This window comes from Erithacus rubecula (genome assembly GCF_903797595.1).
Source record: "Erithacus rubecula genome assembly, chromosome: 19".
Lineage (NCBI taxonomy): Eukaryota > Metazoa > Chordata > Aves > Passeriformes > Muscicapidae > Erithacus > Erithacus rubecula.
The window spans coordinates 9,976,611-9,999,347 of NC_136671.1; the positions used below are offsets into that span (position 1 = coordinate 9,976,611).

The window sequence follows — 22,737 nt, forward strand, 5'->3', positions numbered from 1 at the left end:
TTGATGCTGTTGCATTTTGGGGTTTTCCTCTCCAGCCACATGGATTAAAAACTTTAAAAAACCTTGAATTCTGCAGAGGGATTGAGGTGGTTGGGCTGTTCCAGCAGGAGTGAGAGGCTTTCCAAATGCAAGCTGTGTGTCTGAGAGCTGCCTGTGCTGTGTCCACAGGTGCTGAAGGCCATTGGGCTGCAGAGGACTGGCAAGCAGGATGAAGCCTATGCCCTGGCACAAGAAGTAGCAGCACTTGAACCCACAGATGATAATTCCTTGCAAGCACTGACCATTCTCTACCGGGAGATGCACAGACGTGAGTTTGTTCCTCTCTCAGAAATCTTTTATTTGTGTTCTTCCAGAAGGTTTGTGCCCCACAGTTTGGTGGGAAACATGTAAAATTTGTGTGTGTGAGAGATTGTTAAGCTACTCAGAGTTGAAGTGATGCTTGTGATGCCTGTAGTGATCTTCATAAAGCAAAAAAAATCCTCATTCAGGCTTCTTGTGAACACCATTGTAGCAGGTCCTAAATGAGTCATGTTGATAATGATGCTGCAGCCTGGGAGTTCACTTTTGTTCATGAAACTACTGGAATTTGTTGTCAGTGGAGTGACAGAGATGACAAATCCCCCAGGGTGTGTTGAGGGGTTTAGGCTCAGGGAACTGGTGAAAAACAGGAGGGAAATCCTGACCTCCCAGTTTGGCCACATCAGTTTTGTCAGGTTCTTTGTAGTGATTTGTGTTTTCAAAATACTGAATCATCAGTGTTGGAGTGATGGAGGAAAGTTTTCTGTGCTTTTCTGAAAGATGCCACTCCTGCTTTTCAGCAGCTTGAGCAGTTGTTGTTTCTGGCAGCTTCTTGGGGACTGTGGTGTGCTGGTACCAATGGTTATTGTGGAGTTTGGTGGGTGGTACCACCAAAATTTACTATTGAGCTGCTGCAGAAAGGATCAAGGTATGAAACAGCCTCAGAAAAAGGTGTTTGCATCAGTCTGCAAAAGAGCAATTGCTTGTGTTCTATTCATTGATTTCTTTGTGTGTGTGTGGAGCTGAATCATTTTTTTGAGTAATACCAATTTTTTTGTACTTTTGACTCTGACATAAACCCCTGTGAATGATGAGCCTCTCTGTGATTGTTAACAGCTTCCATTAAGCTGAGCTTTGTAACTTTTAGGTTTGCAACTCAGGAACTGGTGGGTGTCAGGCACTTCCACTTCTGGTCCTGCAAGAAAATTGTAATTAGATGTTTTCTGCATCTGTGTCAGGGATGTGTAAACTCTGTGAAAGACAAATTACATTTGATTTTCTGAGCTACAATTGTTTGTGTAAGAAAAAAGAAGATGGAAGGATGAAAATATAAGAAAGTTTTGCATCTTGTACTGTTTTTTGTCATGATAGACTTGTTATTAAAAAGTATAGTGTGAAATAATTGTTTAGAGTTCTTATATAGCCAATTGGGAAATAGCAGGATGTGATTAATATGAGTAAACCTGTGATAAGAATAATTAATTTGCTATTAGGCTCTGAAAGTGTGTGTTTTGATACATGAGCAGTCATTCTGCCAGCAGGAGAAACCTTCATTCAGTTTAATGCTCAAAAATAGATAAACTTCCTTTAAAAATAGACCTGAAATTCCCCTGAACAGTTCAGTTGCTGCTGTTGAACTCTATTTTGATTTAAGTCTATTTTGAGGTTTGTTTAGAGTTTTTTAAGCACTTTTCTCCTTTGCCTGATTTTTTGCAGTGTTTGGGGTCAGAGCAGCATTTTTGGGGCTGATAATTGCAGTTAGATGCTGTTCAGGTATCCCTGATGCTCTTTGGGGAGCTGTGCTTTAAAATATTCCCTAATTGGTCTTAACTTTAGCATCTGGTTTTGGTTTAGCTGAGCTGGTGACTAAACTTTATGAGGCAGCTGTGAAGAAGGTCCCCAACAGTGAAGAGTATCACTCCCACCTTTTCATGGCCTATGCCAGGGTTGGAGAATACAAGAAGATGCAACAGGTATGACCAATAATTTGTGTTTTCACTGGTTTAAAGTGTATTTTTCTCCGTCTTTTACTCTCATTTATGTGCTATGAGTAATCTTCCAAAAAAGCTGAGCTGGGTTAATGCAGAAGTTAAACTCTTGGTTGGTTTTTACAGGGTGGTTTAAACTTCATTTTTTGGAGGTGGGTTGTGTGAAGACAAAAGTTTTGTTTGCTTAAAGTTGTGTCTTTTACTGATCTGTGGTTTAGTACTGAGAGTACAAAAAAAGGAATTCTGAAATAGACACATCTGGGAAGAGTTTCTGATCCATGTTTTCACACTTGATTCTGGCCTTAGTTCTCTGTTAACTTTAGGAAGATAAATCCTCCCTGTGCTCTTACTTGAGCATCTAAATACAATTTGTATTACTGTCAAGAAAAACTAAAAAGCACTGGAAATATCCCCTCTCAGCTGGCAGCACAGTGTCCCACTGGTTGGTTTTATTTTCATCCCTTCCAAATGAGGTGCCTGGAGAATGCCTGTGAATGGAAGATGATTTTCAAGGGCTGCATGCTCACTCTGCTCTGTAAAAAAGCACAGAGAGCCAAGAAATAATTGTTAAACTCCCTCTTGTTCCTCCTGTGACTTGAATTTTAGCACAGGTTTGGCTTAAATAACTAAAAGGAGTTATTGGTGTACCTGAAATGAGAAACTTCATGATACAACCCAAACTTTAGATGTGATGGATCACAATCCTGAGTGGAGAAAATGCCACAGCTAACAATAAATAACGTTTATGTGACCTTTTGTATGTCTGAAGTGACATAAAAATGTGGATCTCATTAAATGATCATTTTCAATATCAATTGAATCAAATCATCATTATCAATATCACATTGTCAGAGTGGGATCTTGTCCTGTGCTTTTGGATTTAGGGATGCAAAAAATGGTGATTGATTAGAGAATGAAAATAAACCCCAGTGTCCTGTGCTCTGGGATTTTCCAGCTGAAAATCCTGGAAAATGCCAGCTGCAGTCAGGGAATTGGCACAGAGGTCCAGCTGTGGTGGTAAACTATTGTATGGTTTCTTGAAATTAATTATAGATTTTGTAGGGGTAAAATTCTTGTCCTTATTGCATACAGGCACAGTGAGGGAAATGTGGGAGTAGCTGGTAATGTGTTAGGGAAAATCATGAATTCTTTGGCTCTGCTCAACCTTTGCTCCCCCTGCTTTGCACATGGAGGTGACCCCAAATTTGGGGTGTGAAGGGGGAGTTGAAGGGCAGCTGGATCCTCAAGGCAGGAGTGGGTTTGCTGTGTCCTTCAGCACTGGAGACAACTCCTCATTCCCAGAGGAAAAATCTGCTTCCTCCTGGAGTTCCACTTGCAGTTCAAGCTGTTACCTGTGCAGGCAATCAGTCATTGCTGTTAATTGTCAGACCCACACAAAGTCCTTGGGAACATTCCCAGCCTTTGCTTTCCTCAGGGATGTGTCAGGAGGGAAGAGCTCAAGAGTGGGGGAAAGTCCTGCCATGTGTAAATCTGCTCCAATCACAGAAATAAATCTATTTCAGGAATGGTAAAACTTGTGTCTTCTGTTTTTCAGGCTGGAATGGCACTTTATAAGATTGTTCCCAAAAATCCATATTATTTTTGGTCGGTGATGAGCCTGATCATGCAGGTGTGTGCAGTGTTGGGTTTGGCTGTTGCTGCAGTGCTGGTGCAGAAATGTTCTGAGGGAAAACATGATGATTTTGGGTAAAATGTGTGTTTGAGCTGTTTCTGTGTGATGCTGGGAGAAAGACTGAGCCCTCCTTAAGTAGCATTATTGTTGTGGTGCAAAATAAATGCTGAGTTGTGTTTATAATCCAGTTTAACTGTTGCCTTACCACCTTTCTACAACTTAAATTATTCTGCAGCAATATCCACCTGTCATTTTGGCACAGAGATAATGAATAAATCCTCAGCTATCTGCAGTTTCTCAGTCAGAATTGTTCCTCTCTAATGAGGTTATAAAAGCTCTTGAAGGGAATAAATGAGAGCTCTGGAATTAGCAGGAAGTCTGCAGGAATAGGCACAGATCAGCTGTGCTGCTGCTGCTGCTTGAGGCAGCACATTTGGGAACTAATCAGACACTAAATCAAACAAAAATAAGCTTGGAGGGTTTTAATCACATTCTCTAAAATCCTCTGCCATTTAAAACACAAAAATGTTCTGGCTCCATGTTTTTACCATGAGGTTTGTGTGCTCAGACATGCAGGGCTCTGCTTGATCTGATCAAAAAATTAGTGCTACACAGAAAAGCTCATTTATTGCTGCCTTTTCTCAGGTCACAGATGGCAGCTCCAAACAGGTGGCTGGGGGGGATTGGAGCATCTGAGTTGTTTGTTGTTTGGTTTTTTTTCCTCTTCCAAAGTGAAAAGAGCAGTGGGTGGGACATCACAGAAAGTTGCTGAGCTGTTGCAATAATCCCTCTCTTCCTCAGTCCATCTCAGCACAGGATGAAAACCTCTCCAAGACAATGTTTTTGCCACTTGCTGAGAGAATGGTGGAAAAAATGGTGAAAGAGGACAAGATTGAAGCTGAGGCTGAAGTAAGGCTTGGTTTGAAATTTGTTGAGACAGAGAATGCACTAAGGGAACTTGATTACCTTGGAAAACTTAAAATAATCAGTGTTTTGGAATTAAATGTGAATGTAGGGGACAGAAGGAAGACCAAAAGCAGGGGGTTAGGAGTGCCTCAGAATTTTGTGGCTGAGGCAATTTTTGATATTTGATTTGACTGATGAAGTGCTTTGCTCTCTGTGAGGCCCCATGAAAACCTGGCAACTAAGAATGGAAAAAAAGACCTAAATTTGAGTATTGCACCCTTTGGGATACTAAAGATAGCTTTGCAGGCCTGGTATCCCCTAGTTTCTCTTTTGGCACAGCTGGGGATGATCTTCCTGGCAAATTTCATTTCAGTCTGATCTTTCTTTTAAGGTGGAACTCTACTACATGATCCTGGAACGTTTGGAGAAGTACAAGGAAGCTTTAGATGTTGTGAGGGGAAAACTTGGAGGTAATTTATTCTTTAATAAATCAGAGTTGTGTGGAGAATACAGCAATCCCCCTTCACTTCAGATTTGTCCACTGCTTCAAAAAAAAAAAAATTTAGGAAGCCTAACTTGGGACCAATTTTAGCCTCAGTGTAAACTCTGGAGGTTTGTGCAGTCTGGTTTTACCTACTTTGTTTATGGTATTTAAACATTATTCAGGGCTGAGCTTTGCATTGGTAAATTGAGATCATGTTCTTGGTTGTGAGCTGCCATATTCAAAATTGAAAAGTCTTCAATATTTGCATTTTAGAGGAGTTGAACTGGAGGTTAAAATGCAGTTAGAACTGAGATGTGAAGATTTCCACAGGGAATCTTTCTGAGGGCTGCTGCTGGGTTGGTTTGGGGCCGGGCTGGAATAAGAAGGTTTGTGCAGGGAATAGGGAGGACAGGCAGGGATGAGCTGATCTTTCCATATTTTTTTTGGTGCAGAGAAGCTGACCAGTGAGCTGCAGAGCCGGGAGAACAAGTGCATGGCCATGTACAAGAAGCTGCACAGGTGGCCCGAGTGCAACGCGCTGGCCAGGAGGCTGCTGCTCAAAAAGTGAGAGAGCATTCCTGCAGTCCTGCAAAACAGGATGGGACAAAAATCCCTGCTTGGTTAGCAATGGCCTTTTGTGCTTAGAATGGGAGAATATCAAGAAGCTTTTTCAAGGATTGCACTTCAAAGCAATGAGGGAGAGTCAGGGTGAAGACTGGAGTTGTTGCTTTTTCCAGGCAGAATTTAGCAACTCGTTAATGCAATAAAAGTTTGTTTACCTCCTTATTTCTAATTCCTGTGTTGATTGTCTAGCTCTGACTTTGCAGATCTCGTCCTATCCATGATTTACATTAAATTTTCTGCATCTAAATTTCTCCCATTTGGCCAGACAACGTGGGAAATGCATGTAAAGCTTGGAACAGATGCATCAGGAGAGAGAACATTCCAGTGTGATCAAATCTGTCTCAGAACTGTCAGGAGAGATGTGTTTGCTTTTGAATTTAGCTGTGCTCTCATCTTAGATAAAAGTTAAATGCAGAAGAGAAACTTCTGCCTTCACTTTTTGTGGGGATGTTGCTGAGCTCTGACTGGAATGTGAATTTTAGGAGGAGGATTCATAGCTTGCCTCAGTTTTGAATTGAAAGGGTTTTGCTTAATATGTTTCCAGAAATTCAGGATGATGGTGTTCCTAAGATTTGAGACATTTTCAAGGGGAAACAATTTTATGATTTCAATTGGGTTTTTTTCTGTAATAGGATTATGTGTTATTCCTTAGTTCAGTTTTGGCAAGAAATGTAGTTTTAGCTGTTAATCATTTTGGCAATTCCCTAAATTTTGTCCTGTGCCTGATTTTTGTTTCAGCTCAGATGATTGGCAGTTTTATATAACTTACTTTGATTCAGTGTTTCAACTCATTGATGAATCCTGGACACCTCCAGCAGAGGAAGAGCAGTAAGTTGAAAATTTTGCTGTGGATTTGTTTTCCCTTTATGCTACAGCAAATTGTTTGGGTCACTATATTCAATATTAGAGTGACTTCTTGATGTCAGAGCCCAAATGATGTGTTCTCCCTGCTTTGTTTTGTGTGTTCCCTCTGCTTTTATCTGGAGGCTGGGAGCTGATAGAAGCAGTTTGTATAATACAAAACTCTCCCAGCTCATTTCTGTGGTGACCGAGTTGGAGAATCCATCATTGGGAGCGTGCTGAGCGTGTGTTACCAGTGAGAACTCTCCAAGAACCTTTTGTGTGTGTGTGTTTGCAGCTGTCTGGAAGGGGAGGTGCACTGCTCCATGGAGCAGGCAGTGAGTTTCATCGAGGAGAGGATAGCAGAGGAGGCCAGGAGCTCCCGGCCGCTGCGGGGACCCTACTTGGCCAGGCTGGAGCTGATCCGGCGCCTGCGGCTCCGGGGCTGCAATGATGAGTTCAAACTGGGTAAGGGACAGCACTTCACCCCTGAGACAGACAGACAGAAACTTTCTGCTAAATCACCCAGTTAAATATAGTTTTCATTAGGAAAAGATACCTGCTGTTGTATATGTGAAGAGTTTTAAAAGAGTTGGAAGATGAGCTTTGAGGAAAGGGAGGTTTTTCAAAAGGATCCCAGGGATTTGGGAGCATCCTGTAACTCTATTCCTGGTGGAAGGTCTTTTTTTTTTTTAAGGTTTTGCTTTTTGAAAAACCTACATCATAAAATGGCATTTAGGGAATCAGTGAAAGGGAATGTGATTAAAGCAACATCTGTGCTCTTTCCTAATTCCTTTTGTTTTTCCATCCCAAATGAAGCCATGGTGAGATAAGCAGAGGCTGTGTGTGCCTGTCTGGATTGCTGAGCTCTTATCTGCTAAAGGAGCTTGAATGAAGCTCTTGGGCTTTTTTTAATGTGTCCTTGGTTACCAGAGACATTGAACCTCTGTTAAAATCTGCAGTAGTGCAGCTCTCTGTTTTCTAAATCACTCTGTAATCTTGAAGGGAGGAAAAAAAGAAAGCATGAACAGTGATTTTTCAGAGTGATTTTACACATTTCCCTTCTACTGGAGGGTGTTTAAAAGGTGACCTGGCCTTTTTTCCTAGGTGATCCAGAAGAACTAATGTTCCAGTACTTCAAAAAATTTGGAGACAAGCCCTGCTGTTTTACTGATCTCAAAGTGTTTGTGGATCTCCTCCCACCCAGCCAGTACACAAAGGTAAGGAAATATCAGGAAGAGTGGCAGGAACTGCAGTGGTTGTTTGTACTCTGGTCCCTTTATCTTAAAATACCTGTGGGTCATATTAAAAGACTGGAAACAGTGGATTTTTACTTTCTGCTTGAAATTCAGAGAACTCTTTGTGCTGTAGAAAATATCATTAACATCTGAGCACTTGAGAAGTTTCGTTCAGAGGATTTTCACTGGAGTTTTCAAGCTAAGTTTGATCCTGCAGAGTCTCAAATCTGGTATTCCTTTGGCATTTTCATTCCCCTTTTTAAAGGTATCAGGGTACTTTGAGCTCAGAGTTTCTGTTTAAAGGGGAGAGGTTTCCCCCTGATCCCATGCAGGGATGTCACAGATGCTTTGCTTGGCTCTGGCAGTGCCAAAGAAGGGAGACATTGACCCCAATCCAGGGGTCATGGAAGTTTTTTCCAGAATCTCTTTCTGAAACAACTCTCTGGAAAAGAGTTTCTCTGAAAAGCCCATTTGTGCAGAGTCATGAGCAGCCTGGAGTGACTTCAGCAGCTGGGAATTCTGTCACTCACCCCAGTGTTTGTCTGAGCCATTGTGTCCAGGGATCAGCACTGGGGAGGGCAGAGAATCCAGGATCAGCCAGAGCCTGGGGATAAAGTGTTGGTAAACAAAGTGTGGGTAGTGGGGTTCTCTTCATTTATTAAAGTATATTTTGACTCCTAATGCAAACTCTTCCCACAGCCCTGCTGCTGATGGAGCAGTGGCTCTGACAGGGATGGCTGTGCTGATGTTTTATGTTTAAAAGTGTGTTTTTAGCCCACTGGCAAGAGATGTGGCCAACAGGATATTGAACTCCTAATCCTGGAAATGGTGATCCCATTGTAAGGGAGCCCTGAAGTACTGAACAGGTTTCATCCTAACTTTCCTGGGAACAAATTCAAAACCAGAAGTGGAAAAGTTATATTTAAGAATAGTTCTTAATTAAGACTCCAGTTTGTCACGGTGTTGTAAAATCATGACTCTGACTTTAAAATTTTCTGTCTGGCCTTAAAACTGCTGCTGATTTACTGACTATATTCTGGAATATATATTGTATCAAACTGATGTATTGAGTGGTTTTCTGGCTGTCCCTGAAGCAGCATCTGCTGCAGTTTAACTTGGTCAAGGACATGAGGAGCTGAGGAGGTTTTGTGGTGCTGAAGTGCTGATGAGTTTTGACATGAGAGTTCCACTTCAGTAGCTGAGATTGTGATCTTGCTGGGCCACTGACATGTGAGAAAGTGCAGAAATAATGGTCATTACACCAACCTTGACTTCCTAGAGGTGTAAATTGGAGAGCAGAGCCAGTGATGTGGTTGGCCTTGCTCAGCTTGGCAGTGTTTCAAACTGAAAAGATCTGTCAATGCAGGATTCATCAAATTCTTTGGGAAAAGGGGAATTGTGTGTGTTGTGCTTGGTGCTGCTCCTGAGCTATTTGCCTCAGGCTTGCATTTGATGCAGTTTTGTGTCAATACCAAGTGTAGTAAAACTGAATTCATTGGCTTTAACTCAGATTTAAATTTGCAGACATTGTTGGGTTTCAGAGCAAGAAGCTGCTGCCCAGCTCTGTGTGTTGTGAGGAGTCTTGTTGCCATTAAAACTAAACAATAAGAAGCTGCTTTTCTTACATCTTAATTCCAAAAAGAGATCATTAATCAGAGTTGGTGACCTCACTGAGTACTGCACATTACTTCAGAGCTGAGGGAAAATGTAACAGTGCAGAACCATCATTACCTGGAAGAGTGCTGAGATGCCTGTCAGTAACTAATTTTTTTAATTGCATCTCTTATTACCATGAGTGTTAGCAGGTGCTTCAGCTCCCTGGTGTATCAATAAATTGGAAACCTGCCTCTGATCTTTCTTCCCTCCATCCATTTGACGAAACTTAATAAAACCTCGAGCAACTCAAATAAAAATCTCAAAGGCTGCTTTTCAACCACAGATTCAGTGCCATCAACATGGATATTTCCACCTTGCTTTTTTTTTTTTTGTTTGATTGGAGTGAGGAAAAGATGCTTCCTCACTGTTTAGTGCAGCCCTGCATCCTTTCCCACTGGGTTTTCCTTGCAGTTCATCCGGCAGCTGCTGGACGTGATCCCGCTGGCGGCGGCGGCCGAGAACGAGGTGGCTCTGCCAGGTGACATCAAGGCCCTGCAGCAGCACCTGTGTGTGGTGCAGCTCTCCAGGCTGCTGGGCATCTACCACACCATGGACAAGAAGCAGAAGCTGGCAGTGGTGCGGGAGCTGATGCTGAGATACCGCCACGGGCTGCAGTTCGGTGAGGAAAATCTGTAACCTGATAAAACTTGGATTTCTCCTCTCTGATTCTCCCCTTCACCTTCCCTGAATTGTGGTGCCTTTTATTTTATTTTTTTTTTCAGCTGTGTATCTTGAAGATAAAGATGCATCCTGGTAGTTCAGATGGTCTGTTTGTACTTTGCAGGATTGCCTGTGCTTTTAAGCAAAGCCAGGTTTTCTCACTGAAGTGCATAGGACATATTTGTGGTCAGGAGTTTTGTAATTTGTAAATCTTGCAGCTGTGGGAGTCTGTTCTTCTTCCAACAGATGTCAATGTTTGAAGTGCCCCAAAGGCCACTCAGTGATGTGTGAAGTTTGGATTTTAAGACAATTCTGATTTTATAAATAAAAGTGTGTTGCTCTCTCTGATCATGATACCACCCAGTAGCCCTGGCTGTGAGATCAGCTGCCAGCACTGTTAGTCATTCAAGGGTAACAGGTTTTTTTATTCTTTTTAGGGAAATCTTGTTTGAAAACTGAATTGCAGTTTTCAGATTATTACTGCCTGCTTGCAGTTCACCTGCTGCTTGATCTGTGGCTGGAAGGTATGTTCCCAAAATTGTGCCTTGCTCTAATGTCTCTGTGGGAGGTTGGGAAAGGGAGGCTGTGTCCCTGTGGCCATTGAGTGCCTGGCATGGCTTGTTAGGCCTGCAGCTTTCTGGGTTGGGTTGTTTTGGTTTTTTTTTGCAATGTAAGGTATCTGAGGAGTCCCTCTGGTCAGCTGGTGTTTGCCCTGAATCTCACTGACCTCTAAACAGATTTCATCTTTATGCTTAATTCCTTTTTTCTCTCCCTTTGCATGAGTTCTGCTGACAACTCCTTTCTGATACCAGAAGTGTTTTGAGAACATTTCTTTCTCTTCCTGACTTTGCCTTTTGGATCCCTTGTTTCTAGACTTGCTGGGACCTGTTTCCTGAATTAAATTTGCCTGTACTCCACCCCTGCTCCTTGTGTTAATCTCTTAATCCCACAGTGTCCAGTTCTGGGTGTCCATGTAGTTATTCCCTTCCTCTTTCCCAAGGAAGATTTAGTCTTTAACCTGAGTAAATCCATGGTCAGGTTTCTGGCAGGAAGGTGGATATGGACTCTTGAATTCCTGGCTCTTTTGCAATGTGCATGCTGGAATTCCAAAAAAGCTCAGGATTCATTAGGCAAAGTCACTTTGCCTGCAGTATGCTCTGTGCAGATGTGAGCTGGATATTCCCTGGGAGGGATTATTCCCCCAGCATTCCCTCAGGGAGCAGCTGGAGCTATGGAGCAGGTGTTAGGTCGGGCCATCTGCGCCTTGCAATCCCTGGCAGCGCTCAGAGCTTTGTGCAACGTGGGGAGAGGGGATTGTGCCTGTCCTGCTCACACCTGCCTGTGCTGTGTCTGTCACAGGTGAAGAGGCAGCTGTGTGGCAGTGCCTGACTCTCCTGGAGGAGGGGCTGTCCCACAGTCCCTCCAATGCTCAGTTTAAGCTGCTGCTCATCCGGATCTACTGCCGGCTGGGCGCCTTCGAGCCGGTGTCGGAGCTCTACTCCAGCCTCGATGCCAAGCACATCCAGCACGACACCATCGGGTGGGTGGTACATACTGAGAATAATCAGCCCTGCTCACCCCCATCCTCACAGCTGCAGCATCCTCTGCCACCCAGAATTCAGCAGATTGTCACATTTTCGTGTGCTGTTGTGCAAAAGCGTTCTGGGGTTTTTGGGAGGCATGTCCTCTGCATGCTCACCCTTTCCATAGGATGTTCTCCCTGTGTGATTTTTGTCTGTGTTGGGTTTTTTAGAGTATTAATTAGTCTGAAGGTAATTGGTGAAATTGCTGGCTGGCTGCCAGTCAGAGCTTGGTGTTCCAGATTGGAAGCACCAGTGAAAGCCAGCACACCCCAAACCCATGTCCGGTGTGTTCGGGGGTCTCTCACTGAGCAGCTCTTTCACCCTTAAGGTGAAAGAACTCCAAGCCTTCACATACTGCTTTTAAAAAATGGAGAATTCATTCCACTAAAAGCCTGAAGTTGCCCATGAATGCTGTTAAATGTCCAGATGTCTCCTGTGCAGCTGCTTGCCAGGGCAGTGGCTGACGTTTGCCTGGTGCTGTTTGTTGCAGTTATCTCCTGACACGCTACGCCGGCTCCCTGGGCCACTACGCTGCTGCTTCCCAATCCTGCAACTTTGCACTCAGGTTTTTCCACTCCAACCAGAAAGATGTAAGTTGAAAGAACCCCCCCCCCCCCCATGACCCTGTAACAAAGCAAAGTGTCTTAGAGAAGCTTTGTGCAAATGTGGTGGTTTAAAATATGACAAAGAGCAGAAGTAGATGCAGCTTTGTAGTAAAAGTTGTCTCAACTATTTTCAGGTTTTGCTTCAGCTTCTTTTCTGTTAAACTCAGTTTTAATGCTCCTCTTAAAACAGATATGATTACTTTTAAATTAATGCTCGTGATTTTATGTAATTGAAGTGGAAAGTCATGTGGAAATAAGTGCTGGTGTCATAAATTTGGCATTTTGGAAAGTTACACAGCAGCCAGTGCTGGTGGGTCAGGATGGGGATGGCACATGATGAATCCCTTATGTTAAAATCACTGGAGCTGTGTGTTTTTAGTGGATGGTGGAGAGTGCACTTTATTTTAATGGGACCATCCCATTCTGAAGAATATGTCCTGAGTATTTGTATTTTACACCCTGGGCACTTTTGAAAGGTAAGTGAAGAAGATTGGTTTTACTTCCTAAGAAACAAAGGTGCAATCCAGTTGTAAATCTACCAGTCAGCCACTGGCTGAGTTGGATCCAGAGTCACACAGTTTGCTTTCCCACTATCCCAGCAATAGATAAAAACACAGGAATTGTCTGTACTGAGCAGCAGAGTCTCACACAGAAGTCACTCAGAAGCAGCAGCTTGCTCTGCTGGCAGCCCAGGTGGTTCCCTTGTACAGGATCCCTGTTGCCATTTCCCTGTGCCTGGAGTGTAGGAGCTGAGTTCCTGTGAGCTGTGTCTGACACAGAGGTTTTCCTGAGGATGGGAACAAGGATTGTTCAAAGGGATGGGAGCTTACTCTGCTCTGCATCCCTCAGTTGCTCATGTTTTTCCTACTTGCTGCTGCTTTGGGTTCCTGAGAGTGAAGCCCTGGATCCATTTTTTTTTTTTTTTTTTTTTTTTACTGAGGTGCAACTTTTCAGTCTTGTTTAAAAGTTGTTAGGTGGATGTTAATGAAAAACATCCCTGGAACCACTTGTCTGAATGAAACCCAGGACTGCTGGGCACCAGGTGGAAAAGTAAACTGAAAAAACTTCTGGATGTGATTCCTCTGCTTGGGAACACTGTGTTCTAAAGCATCAAGAAATCATCTTTCCATGGAAAACAATCTGAAGCAATTGAGGTGTGGTTCCCTTGGGAGCAGGTTATTCTCTGGCATGAGTGATGGAGCTGCTGGTGGCAGAGAAGAGTTGGATTTCTCCAGTGGCTCAGCATCTGTACATGGATGGTGATGGCTGCATTCCAGGTGCTGTTGGCAGGAAAACACAACTTGTGTTCCAGAAATCCCAAAAAGGTGTTGCCTTGCTGTTACACCCTGAACTGTTGGAATTTCAAGGGGCCAGAAGTGGTGCAGCAGGAGAACAGAATTCCTTATGTGACAAGATGAGGATGAGACACTGGAACCACTCACATCTTATCTTGGAAGTGGTGTTGCAGCCTGAGAACCATGAGGTGATGTTGCTCTCAGGTTTCTAAATTTCTCGTGTGCTCTGGATACTTCCTTGATGGAAAATGCCTCAAAAGCTGTTCTGGAATTGCAGGAGGTGAAGACTCAGTTCAGCCTTTGGATTGTTATGTGACAAGAGTGGGGATGAAGAAGGATTCCTTGCCATAAAACATGTCACAAGGTCAGGATCTGCCCCCAGTTTCTGTTGTGTGCTGCTGGGGCTGCTCCTTCATGCTCAGGGTGCTTGGAGCAGCTCCCACTGAAGCCCCACAACCACATCTGCTGTGTTAAAGGGGGACTGTCCTTTAAAAGTTTAATTTTTACAGATTTCTGGTGCTGCCTGCTCCCCCCTAGGTTGATGCTGAGATAGCTGCAGTGTCACAGCACAGAGCTGTGTGTGGGACTCTGCCTGGAGCAGGAAGTGTGGGATGTAAAAGAAGTCTGGCATAAAAATAGAGCTCCTGAATCAGACTTCTTGCTTTGGATAAATCCATTCTCCTGACTTGCTGAACTTCCCAGCCTGATGTGAATCCTGTGTCAGAGTGATGCCATGAGTAACAGCCATGTAGGATGCTGTGCAGTCCTGCCACTGTTCCTGCTCTGGGAGAGGATGCCAAGGACAGGCAGCACTGCTATATTTGGCCAAAACTAAAAAGACAACTTTATTCTCCTCGTGATAATCCTCCTTCAGCTATGCAGAATCACCAGTAATCTCTCTAATTTTCTTGTGTCCATGCATCTTTAATCTCTGCAGATACTGCAGGTAAACCACTCCAACATGTCCTGGGGGGATTTAAAAACCATGAGGATGCAATTGAATTAGAGCCCATAGCCCAGTCCCTGACAATCACCTCTGCAAGGCTGTTGATCAGAGGAGATGTTGTTGAATATTTGGTATATTTCATTCAATCACCAGATTACTTTGGGAAGAAAAAAATAAAGGCAACCTCCTAGAGGACATTTCTTGATTTGGAGGGGAAAAAAAAGTGGTTTGGATCTGAGTGTTGCCTTCTGGTCTCTCAGAGCCTTCTAGACTGGTTGAGTCTGTTAGGACCATCTAGAATTCAGTTAAGCCTTTTTTGGTGCATTTCATCTTCAGTGCAGTTCATTATCTTGTTCAGAAGAAAATAGTTGATTTGCCAGATTTCTCAGTTGTGGAGTTACTCTGATGTAAAAACTCAGCTATCACTCATGTCTGGGAGTAGAAATAGTTCACTCTGTGTTTACAGTTAGACATTTTCATTAAAACACTGCTTGTCTGGGGCTCCTTCATTGTAAAAATCTCTTTTTTTGGAGATTGCTTGGACTGAAGTGAAATATTGCCTGCCTGCCTTGTATTGCTGCATTTCATCAGAGGAAAAGCAAAATATCCCATGGACCCTGAGAGCTTCTTTTGGTGTTTGTGTTGTGCCATGTACACACTGTGTGATACTGTATTCAAAACTCTAATAAAAAAGAGAAACAAAAAATGTGTGAGTAATTTTTATTCTTTAAATCTATGTTGTGGTGGTAGATGATGCACATCCAAGTCAGTTCCAGAAAATCTGGATTATATTTCTTTTGCTTGGAATTATTTCTCACAATGAAATGATGATTTAATGATTTGAATCACACATCTAAAAGAAAAAGGAAGGAAAAAAGCATCTTTTCCCTGTGGATTATTTTTAATTGTGGTGACAACAACATGATATTTAATTTTGGTTTGGTTGTTAAACCTCACTGCCCATGGAGCATCTGACCATTCCCAATTTAAAGCAGCAAATCTGCTTGGGTGACTCGGAGAATCAGAAGTGCAAACTCCTCCCAGGGACTGAGGATCTGCCAGGTCCTGCACACTCTTGATAAAAACCACAGAAATGCAGTTCTTTGACCTTGTTGTTTCCTACTTTGGGGAGTCACTGAGGAGAGCTGGTGTGTGTGTTGCAGACCTCAGAATACATCATCCAAGCCTACAAGTACGGGGCGTTCGAGAAGATCCCGGAGTTCATCGCCTTCAGGAACAGGCTGAACTCGTCCCTTCACTTCGCGCAGGTTCGCACCGAGCGCATGCTCTTGGACCTCTTACTTGAAGCAAATATGTGAGTACAGCTCCTGGCATGGCAGGACTGGGAGTGGGCCAAGAGGGGTCTTGGGAAGGTGCACCTGCAGAAATATCAGAGCTGCAGCTCTGCCACTAAAGCTTTGTTCTGCTTTTAATGGGTTCAGGTTGCACCGAGGAAGGTTTAAATTTTTTTTTTTTTCGTGGAAATGGTTGTCAGGTATTGGAATGGGCTGGGCAGAAAATGTGTGGGAGGGCACTGAGGTCATGGTTTAGTGGTGGTGCTGTGATGGTGGTTGGACTTGGTGATCTTAAAGGGCTTTTCCAGCTTTGGGGATTCTGTGGTTGTGATTTGCTGTCCTTTCACATCCTTGTCAGTGCCGTGTGTGTCACACTCCTGACAGAGGGAAGAGCTGAGCAGTGCATAGAACATGGGCTGTTAGTGAGCTGTTCTCCCTTTGCAGTGACCAGATGTTTGATTTAGTGCTGCTTCTTCTTACCTACAGATCAACCAGCTTAGAAGAAAGTATAAAATCCATGAGTCTGAGCCCAGAGGAAGATGACATTCCATGGAAAGATCTGCGTGACAACAGAGACCTGACAGTCTTGTTTAGCTGGGATCCAAAAGACAGGTGAGTAGAAATACCCTCAACTCACACACAGCAAAGACATTCCCAAATTTCAGTGTTCTTGCGCTGGCTGACTTAAGCCCCATCCACCACATCTGGCAGATACTTTTAGATACTAAGTTTTCTGAATTTCTGATCACTCCTTCCTGGTGATACAGAACTGGGGAGCTTTGGCTAGGCTTTTGAGCATTTTCCTGAAGAGCTCTGGTGCCTTTCTCTAGGGACATTTCTGAGGAGCATCGGAAGCTCTCCCTGGAGGAGGAGACCCTGTGGCTGCGAATCCGCTCTTTGACCTTGAGGCTGGTGAGCGGGCTCCCAACTCTTGCTCACACCATCCAACCAAAGAACTCTGAAAAGACTGCAGAGAATGGTGTCTCATCCAAGATCGACACCATCCGAGCCCTCCTGCAGCAGCTGGAAGCAGCAGTGGATTCAGGGAAGAAGTTTCTAGAACAAAAAATCCAGGTAACCAGCAAGGCAAAAGCTTTCCCCCAAATATTGACTGTGAATGCATCATGTAGGCTGCACTTAACTGCCCCTGGGTTTGTGGTGTGTGACTGACTGGGAGATGTGCCAGGCACTGGGTGGGATGAGGAAAAGCTGCAACACCTTTATCTTTTTCTTTGCTTCTTGCCTAGTATCCTGTCCTTGGCCCTCCTCCTACCCGAATGGCTGGCTTCTTCAGCAATGGCAGCTGTCAGTGCCAGACTAGCTTGTTTTATCTTGTTAGTGATATTTATGAACTAGATACCAATGGCTTAGGTAAGTGTTTGGGGCAGGGGTTTGACCACATTGCCATGGTGTGTGGTGGGAGGGAGCCACATGTCTCTGTTTAGGCTGAAAACTGCTGGGCGTTGGAGGATGTGGACTCAAAACTGTTACTTGTGTGTTAATTTTCTGTCTGACACTAAATTATCTGAGAGCCAGTGCCTTCATTTAATGTTTTATGTAAGTCTTCATTTTTTCTGCAGTATATGGTGCTGTAATACTGGCTTCTCTTTGAAAGCAATTGTATTTACTTTTGACTACTGACACTAAATTGTATTTAAATGCCTCTTGAGTTTCTGGAAGCAAAAAATAAAAGAAGTTTGTAGCTTTTCATTTTTTTATTTCTTTTTTCTTTCTTTTTTTTTTTTTTTTTTTTCCAGAAGATTCAGCAGAAATCCAGGAAAGAATAGGGAATAGTTTCAAGTCTTTAGTAGAACGACTGACAGGTAATGGTAACTCAAGAACAGACACTAAGGCAGAGCTCCCTGGCTGTCTGAGGATGGCTGTGGAGTCTGCAGGGATGGGCTGTGCTGATGCATCTGCAGCCCCTCTGAAAGCTTGAGAACAAGGCTGGGATTGCCCTTGGCTTGTGTGCTGAAGCTGCTGCATGCTCAGAATGTGCTGTGCCCTTCAGTGCATTTATCTCCCAGCCTGGGCAGCTCCTTCTCCTGGTGCTTGGGTCAGGGGGGATCATCAGGGGTGTGAAATGTTTGTCATGAGCCAGAACTCAGAGGAGATGGAGAGGATTCATTGTCTCAGTGGTCAGTGCCCTGACAGCTCTGCATGTTACTCAGATATCTGGTGTACTGAAAATGCACATTTAAGATGTTCTACTTCATCCTCAAGTAAAGCTTTTCTTTTTTCTTTTCAGACTTGTTCAATAAATGTAAAGGTGATTTGATTGAAGTCAGAGATGGCACATTGAAAACTCATCCAAACCTGTTAGAAAACTTAGTCTTCTTTGTTGAGGTATTTTTTGTTTTCCCCTTTGTAAACTAGAAATTTGGGTGTACTGCAGGGTAAAAATATTGGGACTGAAACACAGTGAAAATTTCATCTCAGTCACTCATGAGAACTCATGAGGGATTTTGTTGCTTATTTTAATCATGCTGTGTTTTACCAGGAGCACTAAAATGAGTTGAGAAGCCTCCTGTAAATGCAACTTACAACATATTTGTACCTTTCTTGCAGACGATCTCCATTGCCCTGTGGGTATCGAGTTACTGTGACAGTGTCCTCCGACCTTTTAAATCCAACCTGCAAAAAAAGAAGAAGAAAAAAAAAGAAAGCAGTGTAGCAATGGTACAAACAGTATTTCTTTCTCTGTTCTCTAGTCACAGTTTATTTATACTGAAAGAAAAATCAGAATAGATAACATGAACATGGAGTGGATTTTATAAACTTGTGGAGGTTGATGTGAGTAATGATTACTTGGGGGTAATTTTTGCTGTTTAAAATCAGTGATGTGTCATATCTGTGACATAGTGTGACAGTTTTTTAATGAGATATTTCTCATTAAAATGAACACTCTCAGTTTAGAGTGTCATTGACCTTCCTGCCTGGAATGCACTGCAGTAAACTTGTCAGCTGGGAGTGTTTATCTGGGTAGGTAAATTATAGCTTAGCACTGGTGGGAAGAAGAGAATTCTATATTTCAAAGTGAGTTATATAAAATGGACATCAATATGTGTTTATAAATTCAAGACCTGTGTTTGTTTTTGTAGCCACCTGTATTTACCCATTTCCTGGATTATGTAACTGAACTCCAGACATTAACTTCCAATGTAATAGATCATATCAAAGGGCTTGAAATCATTCTGACTGCACTAAAACTTGAAGAGCTGTCCCTCAAGGACACTCTGCTTTTACAGGTAAGAGATTCCCTGTGCAAACAGGTCCTCAGGAATTTCTTTTTGGTGTTTGAGATGTTGGAGAAAGTTTAAAAGGGGGATTTAAAGAGTTGGTTTGGAGTGAGTGATTTCTCTTTTGTACTTTGCAGGAAGAAAAAAAGTTTACAAAGACTGTGCAAGGGAAGGTCCAGAGCAGTTACCATCACTCAGTTCAGGAAATTGGAGAGCTGCTGAAAAAGAGACTTGATACCATTAAAAAACTAAAGATTTGAGCAATGCATCCCTGACAGACTCCACAGGGGAGTGACACCAGAGTCCCAGACAGAAGCAACATCCACTCTACCATCACTTTAATCCAGAACTTCCTCATAATGCATGAAGGACTTAAATCATGAAACAATTTTTTTAGGTATTACAGATGTATTGAGCTGATTTAAATTATTGTACATAAAGGAAGCAGGGACCCTTCCTGGGGTTTGACCACTTTTTATACATGTTCATAAGCATATTGCAGCAGGAGAAAATTCACTTTCTTCCCTTTTGATCTCTAGAACCAACTGGAGATGGTCTTTAGAAGCAGCAATAGCAATCCAGTGTAAAGCATCTATCTCCAAGGATATTTTCATCACCATACAGTGTTCATAATTTTTGTATGGTCCTTGCCTTAGAAATGCAGGAATTGTAGATATCCACGTTCAGCCACCTCTGATGAACTGAGCCTGGCTTGGAGCTGCCTGTTTTGTCTGCAAACCACCTGGTCCTGCTGACAGAATTCCCTGTGTTGGTCCATCAGGGAGAGGTGAGGCCTCTCTGGTGGGCTGGGAATCATCCAGAGCTGGGGCAGGATCCTCCAGGAGAGAGCAGGAGGGAGGAGGTGTCTGTGCACAACTGCCAATGTGATGGATGAGGAGCAAACTTCAGAGAGAGAGAGAGAGAGATGGGAATGGGTGTTTCAGCAAAAAAAAAAAAAAGACAAAAGGAGAGACCTTGTAAATAATGGCTGCAGTGAAGAGTGACACTGCACTGCTATCATGTCAGTTTAATGTCAAACAGCAACGCCATGACTTTAAAAAAGTGTATTTAGATTACTGAAACTTTAAGACTTCATTATTTTAATAGAAATGGAATCCTACTGGCTTTGGGTTTAAGTTGGCAGAGGTGACTTTTGCTTCCGCTGTGGTCTGAGGCTGAGATCCTTTTTGTACCTGTGTGCTTGCTTTTTGCAGTTGAACTTTGGTTATCCAAGCACTGGCTCATGAAGCTTTCTGTTAGAAAGCATGACCATATCATCTGCTCCCACAGAATCTGCATTTCTGCTGGGTTTTTTTTTATGTTCAAAAAGCAATGCAGCCTAAAATTGATAGGCAAATTAAAAAAAAAAGTTCCATGTACCTGCAATGCAAGGGACAGGTCAGACCCAACAGGTTCCTCATCTCCTGGTTTAAAGCTGCAGTATCTGAGTCTAGATTTAAAGTTTAAAGAGAGCTTGACTGCCTTTGTCATCTCCTCTGTTTTGTTAGTAATGCTAGAATGTTGAGAGTATTTTTTTAATAAATCCCCTGTATTTAAAAAAAAAAAAAAAAAAAAAGTCCCATAGCTGCTCTTGCTGGATTTAGTTTGGTTTTGCCCCATCCTGAAAGGGAAAGAAGAAAAATGTCTGCAGGTTGTCAAATTGTAAAGGATGTCCTGATGGTTGAATAACAATGTCTGGTAAGTGCTCTGGGCTGGAGGAATACCAAAATGTGTTAAGTCTGTTTTATAGTAATACTTTTACTGAAACAAAAAAAAAAAAGCAAAGAAAAAAAAAAAAAACAGAACTGTCATGTTATAGAAATATAATTTTTGAAAGAAGGGTGTGCTCCTTAAATTAAAGCAAGGCTGGTGACTGAAGGTGATGCTGTCAGGTGTGTAGGGTGGGTGAAAACTGCCCCAGTGCTGAGGGGGGGCAGTTCAGAGCAGCCCTGAGCCAAAAATGGGCACTGCCCTTCTCAGTCTGGGGGCACAGTGGCACTGCTGTCCCCTCCCTCTGATTCCAGAGGGCTTTGCACAAACACCAGCAAAGGTGACATGGGACAGTCCCAGGGCTGATCCAGGCTGGAATTTCCTTCCACTGCTGCTACACCAGGTTGAACTCAGTCATATCAATAAACAATGGTGACAATGTAAGTGAGGTTTAAGAGAAGCAAGCATTGGAAATCCTCCTGTGTGCCTGAAAGCAGAAGTTGGGTTTTAAAAAGTTTTGCTGCATCCTTTGAAAGCAGAACTGAAACTGTGGGGAGGGCAGGGGCTGGGACAGGATGGAACCATGGCTCACTCATTTCCAGCACAGGGAATATTGACTGTTCTCAGTGCCAGCTGCTGTTCTCTTTCCACTTCCAGCCACTGGGAATGACAACCTTGGCAAACACAACTTTTGGGTTACTCGGTGGTTTCTAAAAGCAGAGGCTGTCTGTTCCCAAGCTGTAGTTTCTCTAGGAGGAAACAGTGTACAAAAATAACTCCATACTGACTGACTGGGGGCTTGGTTGAGGGAGAATTTCTCTCCCCCTATAAATTGTGTACAGTTAAATATATTATATATTTCTTACGAAAGAGCATTTCCCCTCCAGAATATGTCCCACATGGACCTGGTAAGAAATTCAAGCTATAACCCATTGCTGCTGTTCCCCTTTTTTCAACTCTTAGGATTTGTTTTTGTTTGTTTCGGATTTTCTTTGGGTGATGAATTGAAAAACATACCTAGAAGAAGCTACCAAGACTACTGTTTACAGACTGAGAAAATACTGCTTTTATACTACTGGGATCATGAGCCACGATCCTTTTACAGATTTCCTCAACTCCTCTTGGCTTAAAGTCAGTGTCTGATGTAGATAAAGGTTGGAAATCTCCTACCCTGCTTTGTCTTCACACAGGACAAACTGTACAATGCTTGTTTGTGTTGTCCATCATTTTTGTACTTTTTAACTGTTAAAAATTTGCATTTATATTTTGCAATCCTTGATAATCATGACTTTATTTTAACGGCTAGTAAACTTAGGGATTTTTTGTTTTTGTTGTATTTGCAGCCTTATCTGAACTATCTCTTCCTTGATTATTGTTAATTTATGACTGTAGGAGATAACGTACGCCTCAGCCTTCTACGGACTTAAGTGACACAGCTGCAACTGAACTGCTTTAAACTGGATGGGTTTATAATTTATATAAAAGTCAGTTTCGTTACAAATCAGTATTGCTGCCTCGTTTTTCTGCCTGCATGTGATCAAAATGCTTGTCTGCACTCTCCTCCATAAACTCGGTGGTGAAGCCAGATTATGCTTGTGCAGGACAAGCAGACCCTGCAAAGAAGGATGGAAAAATGAGAAAATGCTCATTGTTCTCCAGCTGGGGATTAGGTGCAGAATGATGTCTGCTGGGGGAGGGAGTGTGGATGGGTCAGTGCTTTTACTTGATGAGCTGTCAGCCTGCTCTTCATGCATTGCTTGCTTGTTTTTCATCCAGTCCTGCCACGATAAGGACACGTTGTGTCCGAGTGGGGGCTGGCAGCACAGAAACCCCTTGAGAGGGTTGTGGCAGTGCCCACCTAGATAGAAACGCACACGCTCCTGCCTCCTGCCCTTTCCTTTTGTCAGCTGCTGTGCAATTGCTGCTGGACGCCGCTCTCTCGTCCTTATTTCACCGGCACCAGCAGCGGCTCCGGGCGCTGTCCCGGGGGCCGCGGGGTTCCTGTGCGCGCCGCCCG

The 22,737-nt window shown here is 43.1% G+C and overlaps 1 protein-coding gene and 1 long non-coding RNA gene across 2 annotated transcripts in view; one reads left to right on the top strand and one right to left on the bottom strand.

Annotated features, from left to right (window-relative positions):
• The window catches only part of NAA25 (N-alpha-acetyltransferase 25, NatB auxiliary subunit), a 24,487-nt gene extending 3,671 nt beyond the window's left edge, over positions 1-20,816 (top strand). The window contains exons 3-24 of the mRNA XM_079322518.1: positions 169-307; positions 1,873-1,991; positions 3,562-3,636; positions 4,441-4,548; positions 4,937-5,015; positions 5,482-5,593; positions 6,392-6,481; positions 6,792-6,961; positions 7,601-7,713; positions 9,799-10,006; positions 10,485-10,571; positions 11,407-11,587; positions 12,121-12,220; positions 15,640-15,791; positions 16,258-16,383; positions 16,602-16,845; positions 17,019-17,142; positions 17,529-17,594; positions 18,020-18,117; positions 18,340-18,450; positions 18,873-19,019; positions 19,148-20,816. Coding sequence (XP_079178644.1) covers positions 169-307; positions 1,873-1,991; positions 3,562-3,636; positions 4,441-4,548; positions 4,937-5,015; positions 5,482-5,593; positions 6,392-6,481; positions 6,792-6,961; positions 7,601-7,713; positions 9,799-10,006; positions 10,485-10,571; positions 11,407-11,587; positions 12,121-12,220; positions 15,640-15,791; positions 16,258-16,383; positions 16,602-16,845; positions 17,019-17,142; positions 17,529-17,594; positions 18,020-18,117; positions 18,340-18,450; positions 18,873-19,019; positions 19,148-19,270 — 2,772 coding nt within the window. The 3' untranslated portion in view covers positions 19,271-20,816. The remainder of the gene's footprint in view (positions 1-168; positions 308-1,872; positions 1,992-3,561; positions 3,637-4,440; positions 4,549-4,936; positions 5,016-5,481; positions 5,594-6,391; positions 6,482-6,791; positions 6,962-7,600; positions 7,714-9,798; positions 10,007-10,484; positions 10,572-11,406; positions 11,588-12,120; positions 12,221-15,639; positions 15,792-16,257; positions 16,384-16,601; positions 16,846-17,018; positions 17,143-17,528; positions 17,595-18,019; positions 18,118-18,339; positions 18,451-18,872; positions 19,020-19,147) is intronic.
• On the bottom strand, positions 20,538-22,548 carry LOC306810243. The gene is made up of 2 exons (XR_013776416.1): positions 22,444-22,548; positions 20,538-22,333 (listed from the first exon to the last, which is right to left on the bottom strand). It is a non-coding gene; the product is annotated as an uncharacterized lncRNA (long non-coding RNA).
• Between the last annotated feature and the right edge of the window lie 189 nt (positions 22,549-22,737).